General features: G+C 39.0%; 1 protein-coding gene across 3 annotated transcripts in view; it reads left to right on the top strand.

Moving 5' to 3' along the window:
* xpo4 (exportin 4) overlaps window positions 1-22,257 on the top strand; it is an 80,523-nt gene that overhangs the window by 19,275 nt on the left and 38,991 nt on the right. For all 3 annotated transcript variants that reach the window (XM_078222115.1, XM_078222113.1, XM_078222112.1), the window contains exons 4-9: window positions 3,507-3,623; window positions 5,585-5,738; window positions 9,059-9,171; window positions 18,658-18,815; window positions 19,025-19,199; window positions 22,043-22,219. In XM_078222115.1, the coding sequence (XP_078078241.1) occupies window positions 3,507-3,623; window positions 5,585-5,738; window positions 9,059-9,171; window positions 18,658-18,815; window positions 19,025-19,199; window positions 22,043-22,219 (894 nt within the window). The remainder of the gene's footprint in view (window positions 1-3,506; window positions 3,624-5,584; window positions 5,739-9,058; window positions 9,172-18,657; window positions 18,816-19,024; window positions 19,200-22,042; window positions 22,220-22,257) is intronic.

Here is a 22,257-nt window from a genome sequence, read left to right as displayed (position 1 = left end):
TGAGTGAAGAACCTACCTCTGATATCTGTCCTATATCTATCACCCCTCAATTTAAAGCTATGTCCTCCCGTGCTAGCTATCACCATCCGAGGAAAAAGGCTCTCACTATCCACCCTATCTAATCCTCTGATCATCTTGTATGCCTCTATTAAGTCACCTCTTAACCTTCTTCTCTCTAACAAAAACAACCTCAAGTCCCTCAGCCTTTCCTGATCAGACCTTCCCACCATACCAGGCAACATCCTAGTAAATCTCCTCTGCACCCTTTCCAATGCTTCCACATCCTTCCTATAATGCGGTGACAGAACTGTACGCAATACTCCAAGTGCGGCCGCACCAGAGTTTTGTACAGCTGCAACATGACCTCCTGGCTCCGAAACTCAATCCCTCTACCAATAAAAGCTAACACTCCGTACGCCTTCTTAACAACCCTATCAACCTGGGTGCCAACTTTCAGGGATCTATGCACATGGACACCTAGATCTCTCTGTTCATCCACACTAACAAGTATCTTACCATTAGCCAAGTACTCTGTAATCCTGTTACTCCTTCCAAAGTGAATCACCTCGCACTTTTCCGCATTGAACTCCATTTGCCACCTCTCAGCCCAGCACTGCAGCTTATCTATGTCCCTCTGTAACCTGCAACAACCTTCCGCACTGTCCACAACTCCACCAACTTTAGTGTCATCCGCAAATTTACTAACCCATCCTTCTACACCCTCATCCAGGTCATTTATAAAAATGACAAACAGCAGTGGCCCCAAAACAGATCCTTGCGGTACACCACCAGTAACTGAACTCCAGGATGAACGTTTCCCATCAACCACCACCCTCTATCTTCTTACAGCTAGCCAATTCCTGATCCAAACCGCTAAATCACCCTCAATCCCATGCCTCCGTATCTTCTGCAATAGGTTACCGTGGGGAACCTTATCAAACGCTTTACTGAAATCCATATACACCACATCAACTGCTTTACCCTCATCCACCTCTTTGGTCACCTTCTCAAAGAACTCAATAAGGTTTGTGAGGCACGACCTACCCTTCACAAAACCGTGTTGACTATCCCTAATCAAATTGTTCCTTTCTAGATGATTATAAATCCTATCTCTTATAATCCTTTCCAAAACTTTGCCCACAACAGAAGTAAGGCTCACTGGTCTATAATTACTTCCCTCCTTGAACAAGGGGACAACATTTGCTATCCTCCAGTCTTCTGGCACTATTCCTGTAGACAATGATGACCGAAAGATCAAAGCCAAAGGCTCTGCAATCTCCTCCCTAGCCTCCCAGAGAATCCTGGGATAAATCCCATCCCATCCATTTACGTACCTCAACTCCCCCACCCCCCCGCCCCCAACCTCTGTGTATCCATTGATAGTTGTTCCTTCAACATTTAAGACCCTATTGGTTCTCAAAATACCTCCCTAAACTTCACCACCACCTCCACCTCCTTCCTTAAAGTACTCTTTGATAAAACTTTTGATCATCTCTCCTAATATTTTTAAACTTTATTTACAGTTGTCTGATTATTCTTTGGTGAAGTGCCTTAGGATACTTTTCAACAATAAAGGCTCATTGTAAATGGAAATTGTTGGTTTCTGACAACTTGATTAAATAATGGAGAGACGATGGCCGAGTGATAGTATCTGTCAACTATTAATCTAGAAACTCCGCTAACGTTCTGAGGATCTGGGTTCGAATCTCGCCATGGTAGATGATGGAATTTAAATCCAATAAAAAGAAATTTCTGGAATTAAGAATCTACTGATGACCATGAAGCCATTGTCGATTGTCGGAAAAACCCATCTGGTTCACTAATGTCCCTTTAGGGAAAGAAATCTGCCATCCTTACTTGGTCCGGCCTACATGTGACTCCAGAGCTACAGAAATGTGATTGACTCTCAACTGCCCTCCAAGGGTAACTAGGGATGGGCAATAAATGCTGGCCAGCCAGCAACACCCACGTCCCAAAAATGAATTTAAAAAAAGCAATGATTCATAGGCTGTTTGACTAATGGGGTGGTCACAATGGAAATGAGTTCTACCTTGCTCCAGTGCATCAGTGCACATTTCTAGCAGGGCGCTCTTGATAGCAGTTAAGAGTAGGAAATCTGTCTCACTTTTTCCTCTAAAGGCAGGGACTGTGATATCAGTTATAGTGTTCCGACTGCCATGCTAGCTGATGTCTATGGAATTAAGTTATGCCATGGATTTCTGTGGTCAGTTATTGATTGGATAACCTTAATAAACATTTTGGACAAGTGTTTCCTCTTGTAACCCCTTGATGCCCAAACTTATTTAATAACTCAACCCTGTGTGCTGTACATGTCTGGTTCAATTTCAACTGGGCTCAGATGGGTGCATACTCACTTCTGTGGTTGGAATCCTGATCTGGGGCTTGAGTTGATAATTTAAGTGATGCTCCAATGTTGTACTACCTGAGTAGGTATTGTCTTCCAGATGGACATCAAAGCAGTTGTTAACATGATGTTCAAGATACAATGCTGGTGTTAAAGAATCTGATTTTCTTCCAGTGTTCTGATAGCATTCCTTCCTCTAGCTATCAACATGAATATAAAATGATTCACTGTGCGATATGACTACCATGCTTATCTGCATAAATATAATCACTCCCCGAGATGTGTACATTTTACTTTCCAATTTCCGCTATTTGATTCTTATAGATGAAACACAAAACATCTATCAGATGAAGTCAGTTCTGATCACATCCATTTTATAGAACATCTGACCTAATGTTAAATATCCTGTTATCTTTAACCATACTAAATTTATTTAACCCATTCCTGTAATTTTTCTCCAGTGCAGTTACATATTCTGAGCGTAATCACATTTGTAAAAAATGGGTATCAACTAAGTGTTTATATGCAAATTTACTCTGAATGAATAATTTAAATTGGTAGCTTTTAATTAACCTAGTTGAAGAGCCAAACTTCCAACAGTGGGTTGAGGGCTACACTCCCACTATAAGGCAACTGCGTGTTATTTTTTCCAAGCAAATATGTTCTATAAAGGTAGCACTTCTTATGATTTTCTCGTCGTGTTGCCTAAATAGGGCTGAAAGATGTAATTTATGTAAAAATTTGGCTCTCAGTGAGTTGTTCTAACTTTTTCTAGAAGGTAGATGGCACTATGACACTGTTCTCTACGGTACCCCCTGCCTGGAGGTCAGGGAAAGTTACAACTATCACCTGTTCCTGCCTCTGGCGTTTCATTCTAGCTGTTACAGGTCCTTCCCACATCTTGACCCTTCTCTCCCTGCCCCTTGCCCCTTTCTCTTTTAATCCTTTTCTGAGCATTATTGCTTTCAATTTCCAACAACCATCTCCAATGCTGCTGCCTTTCCCCCTTTCATTCAGGTTCTTGGGACTTCAATGATGATGGTAGCAAAAGGGCACTATTGCAGTGCTTGTTGTCTATGTAGTTTTTTAAGTTGTAGCTACTGCAGTTCAAATTTTAATATTACTTGAATTTATCTTGCAGCAGACATTGGCCTGTTCAATCCTAACAGCATTATTAAGTGAGTTCTCAAGTTCCACTAAAACCAGCAATATTGGCCTCAGTATGGAGTTCCATGGAAGTTGCAAAAGAATATTTCAGGTAAGGTTTGTATGCCAATATGCATCTTCAAAAAGTTAAATATACTGGGAAATAATTAAACTAAATATCTCAGTGGACAAACCTTTATGTCTGACCATCTTTGAGTGGACCATTATTTAATTTGACGTCTGAAACTTGTAATGATTATGCTTGAATACTTAATATTCATTTAAAATTTTAAAGCATTGCATTTCAATGCTCTTTGCCATCTAGCACTGATTATAAAATCATCACTAGACCAGGGTACAAGTGTACCCTGGACTTTGGCAGGGTGCACTTATCTCCTGGATTTGTGCTTTTTTAAAAATTTGACTTATTATTGTCACATGTATTAGTATACAGTGAACAGTATTTTTTCTTGTGCGCTATACAAAGCATACCATACATAGAGAAGGAAAGGAGAGGGTGCAGGATGTAGTGTTACAGTCATAGCTAGGGTGTAGAGAAAGATCAACTTAATGCGAGGTATGTCCACTCAAAAGTCTGGTGGCAGCAGGGAAGAAGCTGTTCTGGAGTCGGTTGATACGTGATCTCAGACTTTTGTATCTTTTTTCCGACGGAAGAAGGTGGAAGAGGGTATGTCCGGGTACATGGGGTCCTTGATTATGCTGGCTGCTTTTCCGAGGCAGCATAAACGTAGACAGAGTCAATGGATGGGAGACTGGTTTGCATGATGGACTCTGCTTCGTTCATGACCCTTTGTAGTTTCTTGTGGTCTTGGACAGAGCAGGAGCCATACCAAGCTGTGATACAACCAGAAAGAATGCTTTAATGGGGAATCTGTAAAAGTTGGTGAGAGTTTTCATGTTGTCCTAACTGATGCTGGCATATCTGGAAGCTGCTGCAATCGTGACAGAAAAACAGTAAGCCAGGCCTGAGAAGGAGCTAAATGTTTTGAATTAACTAGTGGGGAAACTAAATAAAGGTTAGGAGCAGCTGGAGTGACCTTGGTTATTTTATCCTCTGATAGTTTTGAAATATGAACATATGCAGAACCCCAAATGGGAGAATGCCATTCCGCCTATTGTTTCTTTGTTTCTGGCACTGTATGTTATTGGAGTTGCCTATAGTAATCACATTTTCCTGCCTTTTCCTGTATCTTTTATGTTCTATTTGCAGAATAACCGTGCACTCCTATATAGTTTTGTGATTTTTTTTAACTTAATATTTGTAGCATTCCTCCGAGAACTTTCCACCTCCTTCCCAATTATGTAGCTTGTTTTTGGAGCTTTCATTTGGAGTATTACATGTTCTTCTCGTTGATTTTTTTTGAGGGGTACAAATCTATAATACCAGTTACCCTCTGACCATTGTTTATTCCTGAGCGTTGTGCTCAAGTGTCAGAAGATTCTGTGAAGCCTATTTAACCATAGACTGCATTACTGGAGGACCAATCCCATTTCAATCAAGAACAAGAAACCTGCCTACATTTTCTCTCCTGAACTAAGGGCGCACCACAGTAATGGCCCTGCTTTTATCCTGGCAAAAATCAGTTAATTCAGCACAAACCAGGGATAGCTAATGTATTTGGCTGATCAATATAGCTCAGACATTCACTTGGTGAATTAGGTTATTTTTCATTCAATGACAGCTGTATACATAATTCACCAGAAACTACAATGCTGTCTGTATAATGCTGCCTATTGCCTAACTGAGATAGGAATGAGAGAGAAAAGCGGGAAATGCTTGCAGGCTATAATATTGCGTTGCACTTTTGTTTGCAGCGAGTGTTTCAGTTATTTTCCAGTGATGCGCAATAGTTTTCATCATTACATTTTTTACATTTTCTGAAAAAATGTTCATAGGAATATGCAGATAAATAGAAACAGTCACCATAATAATAAGCTTTTAAACCTAGCTTTTAAAAAAAAATCACAAAGTCGGAATCAAAATACTTATTAGTATTGAATTTAACTAGATCATGTGTGCGTTTATTTTTGTTCTTGTTACTGAAAATATAGGAAGATGACCTTCGCCAAATATTTGTTTTGACGGTTGAGGTGCTTCAGGAATTCAGCCGACGGGAAAACCTCAGTGCTCAGATGTCTTCTGTATTTCAGCGTTACCTTGCACTAGCTAATCAAGTCTTGAGCTGGAACTTTCTACCACCGAATTATATCCTTTTTTAAGCTTAATATTTATCTTTTGTGTACGGGGATGTGGTGTGTTTATTTGTTTGTTTTGTGACTGGAGGGATGATGAAGATTGGTTGTGTTTTAGAGAATCTTTTGAAAAACCAATTTTGGTTGAAGTGAAGTCCACTTTCCCACCTCCATTAACCTAGGGATAAATACACCATATTTAAGCAACATGCACCACAAAGTTCCCAAGTAAAACTTCAGGGCTGTTAGTTTATAGCGGCCAAAGTGGCAGATAGGTCACTGCACCCTGGGCTGGAGAAGGGTAAATGATCTGGAGTTGCCACTCCAGATTAATGATCTCCTTCTGGTGGAATTTTTTGTGTGTGGATAATTGGGTGAGAACAGGATTGGATTTCACTGTCATGGCCTCCACCCAAAATCAAATAAGCAGCCAATACTCAAATCTGAAAACACAGACTTAGATGGAGGGCAGTCTATGCCCTGTGGAGCAGTACCAAGCAAGGAATCTATCTTCAGGAACGGAGAACAAAAATAGGAGAAAGCATTATAAATTCAACGGGTTGGCATTTTTAAATTAAGCATGGTTATGTCAACCGATTTATGATTATTAAAAAACCTATATAACAAGGATTGAAAATTGCTTGTCCCTTGTGTGTACAGTCAAAATGGATTGCTATAAAATGTTGGATTTAAAAAGTATGTGAAGTTCTTATTATGATAGAGAGAAATGCTGTCAAGCCTCATGTTGGATTGCATTATTACAGGCAGAAATGTTATGGTATTTCAGTTAATATTTACTCTGATCATTTGTCTCTAAACAACTAGCTATCGCCAGTTCTTTGGGAGTTGTTGTGAACTAAATAGCTTAATAATCCTATGGTGCCAATATTGTCATCAGTACATTAGTATGAATTGTCTTACTAAAAATAACAGGATGTGACTGCTAAATATTGCGGCTGGTTAAAATAGTGCCAATAAATCTAACTGCTTTGAGGCGATCACAAGTTGTCTACTGTAGTTCTGATCATTTGAGGCAAGTTAACATGCTAAGATTTGATAATTTTGCCTTTAATTCTAGTTGTTGGGATTTCTATAATTTAATGCTTTTGACTTCATTACGTTGAGGAAACTGTTTTTTGGCTGTTTTAACAAACTGAAAAATCAATGACTTTTTGCACGTGAGCAGCTGTCTAAAGTGATCATGGAGAAATTTTATAGCTTTGTTACATCCCAGACATCCTAAGTGACCTTTGTTATACTTTCAACCGTTGATATTAAAGTTAAGTATTGGCTGTATGGATCCAACTTTCATTTTAGACCACTTAATTAGAGCTTTGAAAAACTATCTGTAATTCTTATACTGAAGTTTTTGAGATGAGGGATTTTGTTTTAACTTGAATTCACTTGAATGCAGTTATTTGTGGTATAAGGTTATAACTTGAACTATAATTGTAAAATAATTGCATGCCAAATGTTGGTGTAACTTGTGACTTAAAAGGGTGCAAAACTATTGCTATTTAAATTGCTACCTGCATTCTTGGCTAAATGAGAGCATGGATTTTGACAGAGCACAATAAAATCTATGGAATGCCTCCCAAGTCAGAAGAGCCAAACAATGCATGAGTGCAGCAGCCCAAGCTATATATAGGTGTTCCTTTCAAGTAGGATGCTTTTCAGCTGTGCTGATATTATTATGTGCACTTCACAGTTTTCTCTAAACGTATAAAGTAATTATCACGTAACTTCAGCCAGAGGTAAAATTTGCCAGACCTCCAGCAGCAATAGTGGAGCGATATTGTCAATAGGTATGTAGGATTTTTACTTTAAGATTTCCCATCACAAAATAAGTTTAACTTCAAAGATTAATGTCTGATCCATTTGAAATAGCATGTTAAAATCAATTTTAGTATTCACGAAAGCAACCTAGTTAAATCTTCTGTTTTTACTGTGCCCGGAAGCAATTTTACATTGTCGGTCATATTGAGTAACTATTAGAGGAACTAAAGTATTAATGTGAAATTATGTTGGTCATTTACCAGTCTGTTTTGTTTTATAAAACATTGGGTTTTATTTTTAAGTCAGCTATAAATAATGGCAATCAGACAGTGTAATCTGCCTTTTCTTCTTGTCACCATGTCTGTAGTGTTCGTGTGTTGTCTTTTATACTAAAATGAAAATCTAAATTATACAGGCACATCTCTTGAAATTCCATGTGTGTAACTTTGTGTGATGCATGTTTGAAGTCTCTGCCTTTTGTAACAACCGAAATACATTTTTAAGAACTTTTGTATTTTGATTACAAACAATCACATTTGAATCCAAGGTCGATCCAAAAATTATCTGTCAAGAAGGATTCATTAAAGCTGGCATTTTATGCTCCTTGAAATTATCACTGAAAAATCATTTATGTTGAATCTCCTCATGCTTTTTTAAAAAAAACACTTTTCTTTATATAGTGCTTTTCACATTTCGGACATCCCAAAGTGTTTCACAGACAATGAAGTATTTTTGAACTGTAAGCATATTTTTCTAATGTGGCAAAACATGGCAATCATTGTACACAGCATGGTCCCCAAAACAACAATGAGATAAATAAATAAGATAATTTGTTATTAATGATGATTTCAGGGTTAAGTGATAGTCACTGAAGAACTCTCCGACACAACTTAGCATAATGTCATGAGAATTCACCCATCCACCTAAAATGTACATGGAAAGGGCCTCAGTGTAACATTTAATAAGAAAGTCTGCATCTCTGACAGTACTGCATACCCTCAGTATTGCACTGTTATTATTCATCTTGATTATGTGCTCAAGGCTCTGGAATGGAGCTTGAACCCATGACCTCTGACTCAGGCAAGAGTACTACCACTGAGCCAAGACTGACAACTGTTGTGTATACATGTGCAGTATCAAAAGAGTGCCACAGACTGATGACTGCAGTATGTCATTAATAAGTAAATGTTTAACCTCCGTGAATTTTAGAAATGGTAATGTGACAATAATTGGGGAAAAAAAAGTTGTACTATCTCAGTGTCTGTTGCCACCACTGCCATCCCCTTTACCATTTCAGATATTGTGGTTATTCATGTGATCATATCACAATGGAATGCCACATGATTGTAATCAAACTTTTATCTTGCGACCATTCATGGGTCTTGTTTCTGAACAGTTAAATGCTTTTATTGCTTGGCCTCATGCCGCAGTTATTCCATGTATTTAACATGGCTTAAAGTTTATTTCCATTACATTCTCCCTCTGAACTCATGTTAGTTGTAGCTAAGAAGTATTTTCCCCAGTAATGCTCCTCTATTGACCTTGACTCCAGATAACTGGGCAGGCATTATATAGCTATGTTTGAATCCTCCCAAAATGTGATGTTAAAGCCAACAGAATCCTGGCGAGAGACGCTTCTAGACAGCAGAGTTATGGATCTCTTTTTTACAGTAAGTAGTATTCCAAATTTATATTTGGATATTGGGTTAAAGATAAGGAGAAGCTGTTTCATTGTAACTTCTGCTTTATTTTTCAGCTGTTGAATGTGTTACGTTAGAGTAGGTCATCTCCTGTTTCCTTTGGAAATTATTGTTTAAATATTTTGCAAGAAATTATAATACAATAAGGGATGCTTTTATTTATCTATTCGTTCTAGAAGATGCATCATTGATGATACTGGGTGGCATGCACTAAGATAATTGTGGCTGTGAATGATAGATTGGTGTTAATTTTGTACCACAACTTACTTAGTAAGAAAGCAGATCAGTGTCAATCCTATAACCTTTACTGTAACTACTTTTCATTTGTATAGTGCAATAATGTCAAATATTAGAAGCTGTAGCTTTCTCTTACACTTGAAGTGCTGCACTGTTAATTCCCAAATTTTACAAAGCTGCTTAAAATCAACTGAGAAACAGGCATTTGGTTGAAATAACACCCAGTTTTTAAGATTACACTGGTCCCTTTTTCCACTCCAAATGCTTCACTGTTTACTTTCATAATTGCTGCTCCATCACGTGAATATCTTCCAGAATTACTTAATTTACTGCAAAACATAAGTACCAAGAGTGTTTCAGGGGTGGAATAAATCAGAGATGATCAGAATGTCCAGAAATTGTGTTTCCATGTTGTATTTTATCAGAAATATACATCCCGAGAACTCCTGTTGCAACTGTGTGACATCCATCCATGGATATTTTATCTTTACATTCCACTATTAATATCACTTTCGATTATTAGATTTAAGTCTGAATTCAAAAATTGCTTCATGTCTTCAGTTAGTGTTAGTTAGAAAAGGTAGTATTTTGGGAGTCACCCATTCATGCTACATCTGTATGATAAGTACTTCTAGTCATAGAGTCACTCGTAGCTCAGGAGGAGTCTATGCAAGCTCTCTGAAGAGCAAGCCAGTCCCATTTCTCTTTTCTATGCCCTCAGTTGGCCTTCAAATTTATTTCCTTCAAGTGGGCATCCAGTTTCCTTTGGAAATTAATGATTGTCTCGGGGAATTGCTGCTTGCTGCATAAAAATGTTCTTCCTCATATCTACCCTGCACCTCTTGCTTAAAACCTTAAATCTATGTCCCCCTAGTTTTTGTGCCATCAACTGATGGGAACAGTTTTTCCTTGTCTACCTTATCTAAAATTGTCATAATCTTGTATATTTGTAACATTTCCCCTCAATTTCCTTTGCTCTAAGAAGAACAACCCTAGCTTCTCCAGCCTGACTGTGTAGCTAAAGGCCCCCATCCTTGGAACCACTCTGGTAAATTTCCTCTGCACCCTCTCAAGGATCTTTGCATTTTCCTAATGTCTGACTCTCAGAATTGGATGCAATACTCCAGTTGAGGCCTAACCAGAGTTTTGTAAAGATTCAGGCCAACATTCCTGCTTTTGTATTCAATACATCCATTTATGAAGGCCATAGTTCCTATTAACATCCTGGGAAGGAGTGGAAGTGCAGGTCAGAGGCTAAGAATCTTGCAGTGAGTAACTCACTTCCTGGCTCACCAAAGCCTGTCCGCCATCTACAATGCACAGGTCAGGATTGTGATGGAATACCCTCCATTTGCATAGATGAGTGCAGCTCCAACAGTGCTTGAAACCATCCAGGACAAAGCAGCCTGCTTGATTGGTTCCCCATCCACAAAGACTCACTCTCATAACCGACGCACAATAGCAGCAGTGCGTGCCATCTACAAGATGCCCTGCAGAAATTCACCAAGTCTCCTTAGACAGCACCTTCCAAATCCACTACCATACCATCTGGAAGGACAAGGGTGGAAAACACCATCTGGAAGTTCCCCTCCAAGCTGCTTACCATCCTGGCTTGGTAATATAGCCATGATGTGGAGATGCCGGCGTTGGACTGGGGTAAACACAGTAAGAAGTTTAACAACACCAGGTTAAGGTCCAACAGGTTTATTTGGTAGCAAAAGCCACACAAGCTTTCGGAGCTCTAAGCCCCTTCTTCAGGTGAGTGGGAATTCTGTTCACAAACAGAGCTTATAAAGACACAGACTCAATTTACATGAATAATGGTTGGAATGCGAATACTTACAACTAATCAAGTCTTTAAGAAACAAAACAATGTGAGTGGAGAGAGCATCAAGACAGGCTAAAAAGATGTGTATTGTCTCCAGACAAGACAGCCAGTGAAACTCTGCAGGTCCACGCAACTGTGGGAGTTACAAATAGTGTGACATGAACCCAATATCCCGGTTGAGGCCGTCCTCGTGTGTGCGGAACTTGGCTATCGTGTGTCGCGAAGGCCGCCTTGGAGAACGCTTACCCGAATATCAGAGGCCGAATGCCCGTGACCGCTGAAGTGCTCCCCAACAGGAAGAGAACAGTCTTGCCTGGTGATTGTCGAGCGGTGTTCATTCATCCGTTGTCGCCGTTGTATGCAGACGCTGCGACAACGGATGAATGAACACCGCTCGACAATCACCAGGCAAGACTGTTCTCTTCCTGTTGGGGAGCACTTCAGCGGTCACGGGCATTCGGCCTCTGATATTCGGGTAAGCGTTCTCCAAGGCGGCCTTCGCGACACATGACAGCGCAGAGTCGCTGAGCAGAAACTGATAGCCAAGTTCCGCACACACGAGGACGGCCTCAACCGGGATATTGGGTTCATGTCACACTATTTGTAACTCCCACAGTTGCGTGGACCTGCAGAGTTTCACTGGCTGTCTTGTCTGGAGACAATACACATCTTTTTAGCCTGTCTTGATGCTCTCTCCACTCACATTGTTTCGTTTCTTAAAGACTTGATTAGTTGTAAGTATTCACATTCCAACCATTATTCATGTAAATTGAGTCTGTGTCTTTATAAGCTCTGTTTGTGAACAGAATTCCCACTCACCTGAAGAAGGGGCTTAGAGCTCCGAAGGCTTGTGTGGCTTTTGCTACCAAATAAACCTGTTGGACTTTAACCTGGTGTTGTTAAACTTCTTACTTGGTAATATAGCACCATTCGTTCATTGTCACTGGGTCGGAATTCTGGAACTCCCTCCCAAACAGTTCTGTGCTTGTAGCTACCCCACATAGACTGCAGCAGTCCAAGAAGTCAACTCGCTACTATCTTCTCATGAGCAATTGTGGATGGGCAATAAATGCTAGTTTAACCAGCAACACCCACATTTAATGAATGAATAAAAGAAACATGATTTTCTAGTCACACTCACAATCTCTCCTGCCATCTTCAGAGATCGATGCACATGCAACCGCCAGATCCCTCTGTCTTTAGGAATTTAGATTTATGTCATTAAATTAATATTGCCTCTCCCTTGTCCTTCTGGAAAAATGCATCACTTCACACTTTTCTGTATTAAGTTCCATTTTGGGCTACTTGTCTACCTATTCTGCTAGCTAGTCCATGTCCTGTTGCATTGATTTGTATCATCCTCTTTGTTTGCCAGTCCTCCAAGTTTGGTATCACCAGCAAATTTTGAAATTTTTGGTCTCTATTCCAAAGTCCAAGTCATTTATTTATATCAAAAAAGCAGTGATCAAAGCACTGACCCTTAGGGATGATCACTTTCTACCATCTCCAGTCAGAAAAATAAATATTTACCTGTTTTTCTGTAAACCATTTTTTATCCAAGCTGACAGACTTTCCCATTCCATAAGCCTCAATTTTGTTAACCAGCCATTTAGTCAAGTGCTTTCTTAAAATCCATATGGATAACATCCATTGCATCCCCTTCATCAACTTCATAAAAAAGCTAAACTAAATTTATCAAACAAATCTCTGCTGACTCTCCTTAATTAATTCAAACCTTTCCAAGTGCCTGTTGATTTTTTCCCCCCTGATTATTGTTTCTATATCTCTCCATCACTGATGTTAAACTGACTGATCTGCAGCTATAAGGATCGTCCCCACATGCTTTCTTGAATAACATGTCACATAAGCTGCTCTCCAATCCTCTGGCACTACCTTTGTATTTGGGGAAGATTGGAAGATTTTGGCAAGCCCTCTGGGGTATCTCAACCCCAACCTCCTTTAGCAACCTGGGATGCAAGCCATCCAGACTAGGCAACTTATCCACTTTTCCCATAGCCAGCTTTTCCATTACCTCCTGTCACTCAATTTTCATCTCATCTATTATCTCTATCATTTCTGCCTCCACTGATATTTTGTCAGCTTCTGCTTCCTCAGTAAATATTAATAGAAAGTACTCATTAAGTATTCTGGCCTTGCTCTGTGCCTCTAAGTATATGTCACCCGCTTTGTCCCTAACTGGACCCACTCCACCTCTTACTACCCACATACTATTTGCATACTGGTAGAAGATTTTTGGGTTCCCTTTTATGTTAATTGCCATTATATTCTCATATTCTCTCTTACTTTCCTCTTCACTTTCCCTCTCAACCTGTTGCATTTGACCTGGTTCTTGCTTGAAGAGTAAACCTGACATGCATTGTACATCTTTTCTTGCATAGTATCCTCTCTCCCGAATTGTCCAAAGACAATGGCTTTCCAAATTCCAAAGGCTTTGGTCCTCCACCTTACTCCCTTTGTTCAGTTACAGCTTTTCCTGTTGGGTCTTTGATTCCATTTTACTTTGACTAGATTCCTTCTTGTCCCATTGAAATTAGCTCTTCCAATTTAGGCGTTTGTCTTTAGATTTGAATTCCTTGTTCTTCTGCATTATTAGTCTAAACCTTACTATACAATGAACACTCTTACCCAAGTGTTCCCCCCACTGACACTTGCACATCTTTTGTGATTTCCCTGCAGACTTGCTGTTCTACTTTGTTCTGGCAATTTGGAGACATATAGAATATACCCAGTAATGTAGTCATACCCTTCATGCTCCTCAACTCTAACCAAATGGTTTCCGTCTTTGACCCCTCAGGGACATTTTCTTTTTCCAGCACTAATTTCCTCCACGTATTGCAAGACATGTGAAAAGTGTCCTTAAATTTCCCATTTGGTATAGGAATTGGAAGCAGCAGGTCTCAGATACCCATCCATGATCAACAAAATATTGATTACCTCTTTTACAATCTAGTCAGTACCTTGTTTATACTATTAATTTTAATGTTTCTGGGCCTGCTCTGTGCTAATACTGAGTTCACCTACTGATATAACAAAGAACAATACAGCACAGGAACAGGCCCTTCGGCCCTCCAAGCCTGCACCGATCACGTGTTCCTAACTAGACCATCCGTTTGTATCTCTCTATTCCCAGTCTGTTCATGTGGCTATCTAGATAAGTCTTAAATGATCCTAGCGTGTCTGCCTCAACCACCTTGCTTGGTAGTGCATTCCAGGCCCCCACCACCCTCTGTGTAAAATACTTCCCCCGCATATCTGTATTGAACCTTGCCCCCCTTACCTTGAACTTGTGACCCCTTGTGTTTGTCATTTCTGACCTGGGAAAAAGCTTCTAACTGCTCACCCTATCGGTGCCCTTCATAATTTTATAAACTTCTATTAGGTCGCCCCTCAACCTCCGTCTTACCAGGGAGAACAACCCTAGTTTACTTAATCTCTCCTCATAGCTAATACCCTCCATACCAGGCAACATCCTGGTAAACCTTTTCTGCACTCTCTCCAAAGCCTCCACATCCTTCTGGTAGTGTGGCGACCAGAACTGGACGCAGTATTCCAAATGTGGCCTAACCAATGTTCTATATAACTGCAAAATCATATGCCAACTTTTATACTCTATGCCCCGTCCAATAAAGGCAAGCATGCCATATGCCTTCTTCACCACCTTTTCCACCTGTGCTGCTACCTTTAAGGATCTGTGGACTTGCACACCCAGATCCCTCTGTGTCTCTATACTCCTGATGGTTCTGCCATTTATTGTATAGCTCCCCCTGCATTAGACCTACCAAAATGCATCACTTCGCATTTATCTGGATTAAATTCCATCTGCCATTTCTCCGCCCAATTTTCCAGCCTATCTATATCCTGCTGTATTCTCTGACAATGTTCATCACTATCCACAACTCCAGCAATCTTTGTGTCATCCGCAAACTTACTAATCAGATCACCCACATCTTCTTCCAAATCATATATATCACAAATAGCAGAGGTCCCAGTACAGAGCCCTGCGGAACACCACTTGTCACAGACCTCCAATCAGAAAAAGACCCCTCCACTGCTACCCTCTGTCTTCTATGGCCAAGCCAGTTCTGTACCCATCTAGCTAGTTTACCTTTGATCCTGTGAGATTTAACCTTTTGCACCAGCCTGCCATGAGGGACCTTGTCAAATGCTTTACTAAAATCCATGTAGACGACATCCATGGCCCTTCCCTCATCAATCATTTTTGTCACCTCCTCAAAAAACTCAACCAAATTTGTGAGGCATGACCTCACATATATATCAGGATGATATAGTCATCTTGATTGAAGTTTTTAATTTCCCTGCTCCTACTTTGAATGAATGCCCTAGTTTAGAAAGAGAAAATGAGAAATATTCAACAACCAATCACTTATCTGCTTTCCGGAAACATCATCTTGCTTTTTTAAAAATGAGGTTGGTTGGCTCTGAATCACCCGAGCGCGCTCATCCTCTTGTTAGTCTCGCTGTCTTCTTGCTGTCAGCCTGATTTTATCCTTGTGCTAGTCTCACTGTTTTTTCTTGCATTTGGGATTGCTTTTTTATCATTGTGGTAATCTTGCTGTGTTCTTGCTCTCAGCCCATCCTCTCACTGGTCTTGCTGTGTCATTTTTAAAACAAAGCTATGTGATAGCCTCTTGTCAGATGCATGGATTAAAGAATTGTATGATGATTGTCACTGGTCTTAAACTTAAACTAATAAATATTAGATGCATACAATTTCACACCATTGAGATATAATATGGTTATAACTTTGCAATAGTATAAACTGTAGTGCTTTTAAAAAATGTATTATTTCACAATGTTGTTATTGCTGACTAGGCCAACATTTATTGCGCATCTCTAATTGCCCTTGCAAAGGTGGTGAGCTGCTGTTTGAACCCTTGAAGTCCATGTGTTGTAGGTACACCCACAGTGCTGTTAAGAAGTGAATTCTAGGATTTTGATCCAGCAACAGTGAAGGAATGATTATTTGGATGTGAAGTCATTAGAATTTTGTTTAAACACGAGATGCAAAACCAGATTTAGGAAATGCTATGTGCAAAACATTATATACGTCGCAAAGTTTAAAATGTTGACAATTGATGAAACCAAACTGAGTTTCACATACTGATTGGCGTTTTCCAAATGCATTCAAGCAGAATGCACAGAGCTCCATTTTGCTTTACCAGAGAATGTGTTTAAATTCCTAAATTAGGTGTGATCTGGCTCCATGGTGTTGCTTCCTCAGGGCTCAAAAGTTTCCAGATGATTTTTATTAGTTCTAATATTGTGAACCTTATCACTAACAATGAAGCAGTGCATTTTGATAGTTGATATCAGCAGGGACCAGACAACATGGTTTGGTTATAAACCAGGGCAGATATGGTACGGTATGTGCATGAACCATGCAAACAAAGACCATTTCTCCCAAGTCAGTGACATTAGCGCTCAGGTACCAATTGCCCATTCTTGTAATGGGAATCTTACTGATGTTATGGATTTTGTTGCAAAAAAATAGCCAGCAAAAAGTCAGGAGCACGTTAATCATTTGCAGGTTAGATTTAGATCATCAATTTATGGATAATAGAACCAGCATCTGAAAATTTGATCAGTTCACATGTGGGCAGCCAAGGGAAATTAGGGATGGGTGTTCAATGCTGACTTTGCCAATGATGCTCATATTCCAAGGACAGATAAGAACAATAGACAAATATAGAAGATGTGAATAGATTCATGGAGTGCTTGGGGAATATATGAGTAAAAGAAAGGCCAAAAAATTTAGTTATTGCAATTCTTGGTGCAAGAAGAGGCCCTGGCCCTGTTGAGTAAGAGTAATTTAGGGAGTCCATGGTGCAGTGCAACATGCACATTACATGCATAGATAGTCTAGAGCTATAAATAGTGATGGTAGAGGCACCAACTTTCTTTCCATCATATGACTGACCAGGAATCACTCCCACTCCCATTGCCTGCCATTGACGTATGTTGGAAGGATTTGGAGGTTGGTTACTCAACCTGTTGGCTGTGTTATGATTGCAATGTTCTTGGCCATCAACTCGTGGGGTAGGAGTCAAACCCAGAGCTTCTGGGTCAGAGATAGGGCTGCTACCTAATGCACCACAAGATCTCTTGTTCAGCAAGTAGGAAACTCAAAATTCAAACTTCCAGTGGCAGCTTGCACTTTTTATAAAGTCTTTGCAGCACTGTGTTCATTGTAAGAACCCAAATATAACACTTTATCAGTTGCGATTGACTGAACTGAGACATTTTTACATGGATGAAACTAATCGTGCTTTATCATGTAATCCTAGATAAAACCTATTTTTGGAAAGGTATGTTGTAATTTCATGAAGAAAGTTGCCTGCTATAGGTGATGGCTTATCAGACTGGCCCTGTAGTTGACTAATGGATAGGATGCTTTCTGTCATTATCTCCTTTGATTGCATTGCATTTCTGCCAAGTTTTAATATTTTTGTTGCATTGATATTTACTGGTAATGCAGCAAAACTGATTTGTAATTGGAGTATATTTAACATTTTTTATTATTGACAACATGACAGTAGTTTAAAGCTACTTTAATTTTTATCCGTGACATATTAATGCTAAAAACAGATGTCTATACTTGCCAGAGCTGTTTGCAATTTGTCACCAATTTATACTGAATGAACAGACACACTAAATCAACAACCTGCTGATGAATTGGCTGTAACTATTCTAGTATTTTGTAATAGCAATGCATAACTATCAGTTTCAGTTCTCAAACTAAGATGTCATTAAATATACTCTTTGCTCCTCCACACCCTTCCCTTACTTGATTTTGACTTTTATTTGGGCAGTATTCTGATGTGTGACAAATGCACAAGAGGACATTGATTTTTTTTCAAAAAGCCTTGTTTGTTGGTTTTAAAAATTGGTGACTTGTAAGGTTCAGTCATGCAACACACATCTAGCCTTACAGTAAGGCCATATAATTGCCAAGTTTAGTACGATTGATTTTAGACACTTTCAACCATTGCATTTGCTTGCCAATTTAAACTTTGTATGTCACTATCTATTGACATTTATGTGTAGCAAGTGGCTCAAGAGATTGTATGTAAAAGTATTATATGCCAACATTTTGCAAATGTTTGGTTGGAGTCTGATAGTTTGCTGTTAGTTGAACGCTAAACAATGGGCAACCGATCAAAGGACAAATTTCCTTTTTTCTTATGACTTTTGGATATGAGAAAAAACATTGTGAGCAACAGCTTACCTGGCTTTGCATTGATTTTTATCTGCTGTGATCTAGATGAGAAAGCACAAGACTAATAAACCTCTATACGTCCAAACTTTTAATACGTATACTGAAAGCTAAAGGGGACTTTTTTTCCTTGAAGGTACATCGTAAAATCAGAGAAGATTCTGACATGGCCCAGGACTCCTTGCAATGCCTGGCACAGCTGGCCTCCATCCATGGACCTATATTTCCTGATGAGCGAGCACAGGTGGATTACCTGGCTCATTTTATTGAAGGATTACTCAATATGATTAATGGGTATGTTTAGAAGTTATAAAGCAGCAATATGTCTTTACAGAATATTTGGGGAGTAATTTGCTTCTGTGGTAGTTTAATCTCAAATCAAAAACTGTAAATATAAATCAAACTAACTGACTTTTTAGTAAATCAACATGTTATTTTGTGTTTTGATGATTTTGTTGTTCATGTTTTATGGAAGTTGACGTCTAGCCCATTTAATTTTCTAGGATAGAAATTGAAGATTCTGAAGCTGTGGGAATTTCTAATGTTTTGAGCAACTTGATTTCAGAGTTCCCACGCAGTATCTTAACTGCCATTCCAAGTGAACTATTTTCTTCTTTCATAAACTGCCTCACACATCTCACCTGTTCTTTTGGACGCAGTGCTGCCTTGGAAGAAGTAGTGAGTATATTTTATTTTACTGTAACTTGTTTTGCCTTTAACTTCTGACTTGACGATAAACAGACACTGGACTATTGACATATTTCTAGTGCTTTTTTGGCCCTATTTAGGTTAAGATGGGGGCTGGGCCTGAGGAAATTGCTCTTTTGGAGAGTTGGTGCAGACTCGATGGGCAGAATGGCCGCCTGCACTGTAGGGATTGGCCGCCCCCTTCACTGTGAGGATTCTATGATTCAAAAACTGCAAATTTGCTGTAAAATTGTTTGAGAATAGAGTAGAAAAATGCATAGACTGGCCAATTCCAAAATGATGTGAATATTGCCAGTATGATTAGGATATTAATCCAAGTATACTTTCCTAATAGTAAATTACATAACCAAAATGTTCTGCTGCATGTATTGGCGTGGCAGGTACTGTTTTATTCAGAAGAGAGTAAAGCATTTTATAATATTCTTGGCTCTTAATAGTTTGACACTGTCATGCAAGTCAGAGGAGTTTGCAAAAAAAGTTGGAAGTGAAAAATGGCTGTTCCAATGGCTTGACTGGTTACAGTATTGAGTAGCTGAGCTATACAGATTGAAACCTGCTGTACTGAGTTGATGGGGTGGCATGAAGTTTGCAATTAATGATCAATGTTTCAGATTATTAATAAAACATTGATTGCCAGTCAAAATCAACCATTGCCTGAAATAATTAATGTAGATATTGATTGAAGGCAAGATTAGACCTGGCTCAGACATCCTCTGCAGTTAATAACCTGCTGGCATTCAGTCTGAACCTATTCTGAATGGCTCTTTAAACAGGATACTAGAAAGTGTCTGAGTCCCAATAAACCTAAGCACCTTTTATTTTACACAAAATGCTTTGTGGCTGTAATTTTTTTTTTTTACCTGGAATGTAAACTGTATCCTGCTATGGACGGCACGGTGGCACAGTGGTTAGCACTGCTGCCTTGCCAATGTCCCAGGTTTAATCCTGGTCTCGGGTCACCATCTGTGTGGAGTTTGCACATTCTCCCCGTGTCTGCGTGGGTTTCCTCCAGGTGCTCCAGTGTCCTCCCACAGTCCAAAGATGTGCAGGTTAGGTTGATTAGCCATGCTAAATTGACCCTAGTGTCAGGGGGATAGCAGGGTAAATGTGTGGGGTTACAGGAATAGGGCCTGGGTGGGATTGTGGTTGGTACAGACTTGATGGGCGAATGGCCTCCTTCTGTACTATAGGAATTCTATGATTCTATGTAGAGATGGCTTTCACTAAGTTTTAAGGAAGGAGTTTGAAATGTTAGTAATGCTACAGATTGCACAGACCAATAAAGGTATTTTCCAATTTACAAAAATTTAGTATCAGCACACCACCATTTTGTGTGCAAGAATGTTGTGTCTTTGCAGTTTGTGTCAATTGTACATTGCTCTGATTTCTTGTCATGGGTCCCTTGCCAATTTCATCTCTTTATTTTTCTCAACTTGTAAAATTTAATGTTGATGTTCAGTAAAATAATCAATATTTGCAGTACATTTTAGTATAATTCTTATATGGTTCTAGCTCTAGATGTGTTGACTAAAGAAAAGTGCCTACTAATTTCTGTTTTTTGGTAACATTCCTACCAACTGTAAAATGTATTTGTAACATGGGTCGTATAAAAAATAAGTAATTTTGTAATGACAGGTCACTAAGAAACAGGTTTAGGAGTTAGTTAGGTATATATTTTTATAAATTCCCAAGTGCTTGAGTTTCCAATATCATTGAAGATTACTTCCCAAATAGGAAGGATTAACAGGCAATCTGATTCTATCTTCACACAACTACTAGCCACCTCACATTGGCAGGAGTTTGCTGGCATTCTCAGTGAGTGGTATGTAATATTATGGGGAAAAGAGAAATTGGGATATAAAGCGCGGTTGAAGAAGCTAAAAATGTAGCTAGATTAGTAAGTGGACAAAGTTAAATCCACAATTCTGTTGTATGGATAAATGAAAATTCCTGCTCTTGTGTACATTGGCATCATTTCAATTTTGCTCAGACAGTATTGTATTGGCAGTCTCTTTCACATAAGTTGAGTTGCACCTTTTTTTATTGTGTAATGACTAGTTTCTGCACTATTTTCAAAACAATGTGTTAGAAATGAAATATTAAATTGTAAGTACTAACTTTATGCTAGAAAGACTGATGTTCCTTCAAGGCATTCTCACTCCAGCTGCTATTGGTATTTATAAAATAAACATATCCTGCTATAAATAAGACTTGTGCGTTGGTTTTAATAATCCTGGATTTAAACCCTAAGCATGCTTGTTCATATCCACAGCATATTTTCCTTTCTAATAGGATCCATGAAGAAAGAGAAAGCTAAAAGCGACAAGATAAATGAATTGACTTCATTATTTACTCACTCAAATATATGGAAGATTCAAGCTGTTCAAACTCTGAATTTAACACTTGTGGTTCCTGCAGTTAGATGGCTTTATTTAGAGAATTGTTTACTTTTTTCTTTTCTGATCCCATTTCTTTCAAAGTATACACTTGTACAGACAATATCTCACCTGACTAAATGATCAAACTTAATTTAGCACAAATTACTCAAGATTTGTTCTGCATCAATGCAGAACAGTGCAGTGCAATTCTGTAGTTTTGACCATTGATCTAGGAGAAGGACATTGGGATGATCAAAAACAGGGTTTTGCTGCAGTGATCTTGCTATGGACTTTCAAAACAGTGGTGGAAAATGCTTTTAGTTGTGGAGATATTCTTGTAATTTTTTAAATTAATGTTATTTTTGTTCTCTATGTACTTTATATTCAATTGAGTACTTTACTAAGGGGTGACTGATGCAACATATTTATTTATAGCTGGACAAAGATGACATGGTGTATATGGAGGCGTACGACAAACTGCTCGAATCGTGGCTTACACTTGTACAAGACAATAAGCATTTCCATAAAGGGTTTTTCACTCAACATGCTGTACAAGTTTTTAATTCCTACATTCAGTGCCATTTGGCAGCACCGGAGGGCACAAGAAACTTGGTGAGTTCTCCTTAAAGGTTTGCGTAATTTATTTTTTT

The sequence above is a fragment of the Mustelus asterias genome, chromosome 10, assembly GCF_964213995.1.
Source record: "Mustelus asterias chromosome 10, sMusAst1.hap1.1, whole genome shotgun sequence".
In the NCBI taxonomy this organism is placed as follows: Eukaryota; Metazoa; Chordata; class Chondrichthyes; order Carcharhiniformes; family Triakidae; genus Mustelus; species Mustelus asterias.
This window is presented reverse-complemented; position numbering and strand designations above follow the sequence as displayed.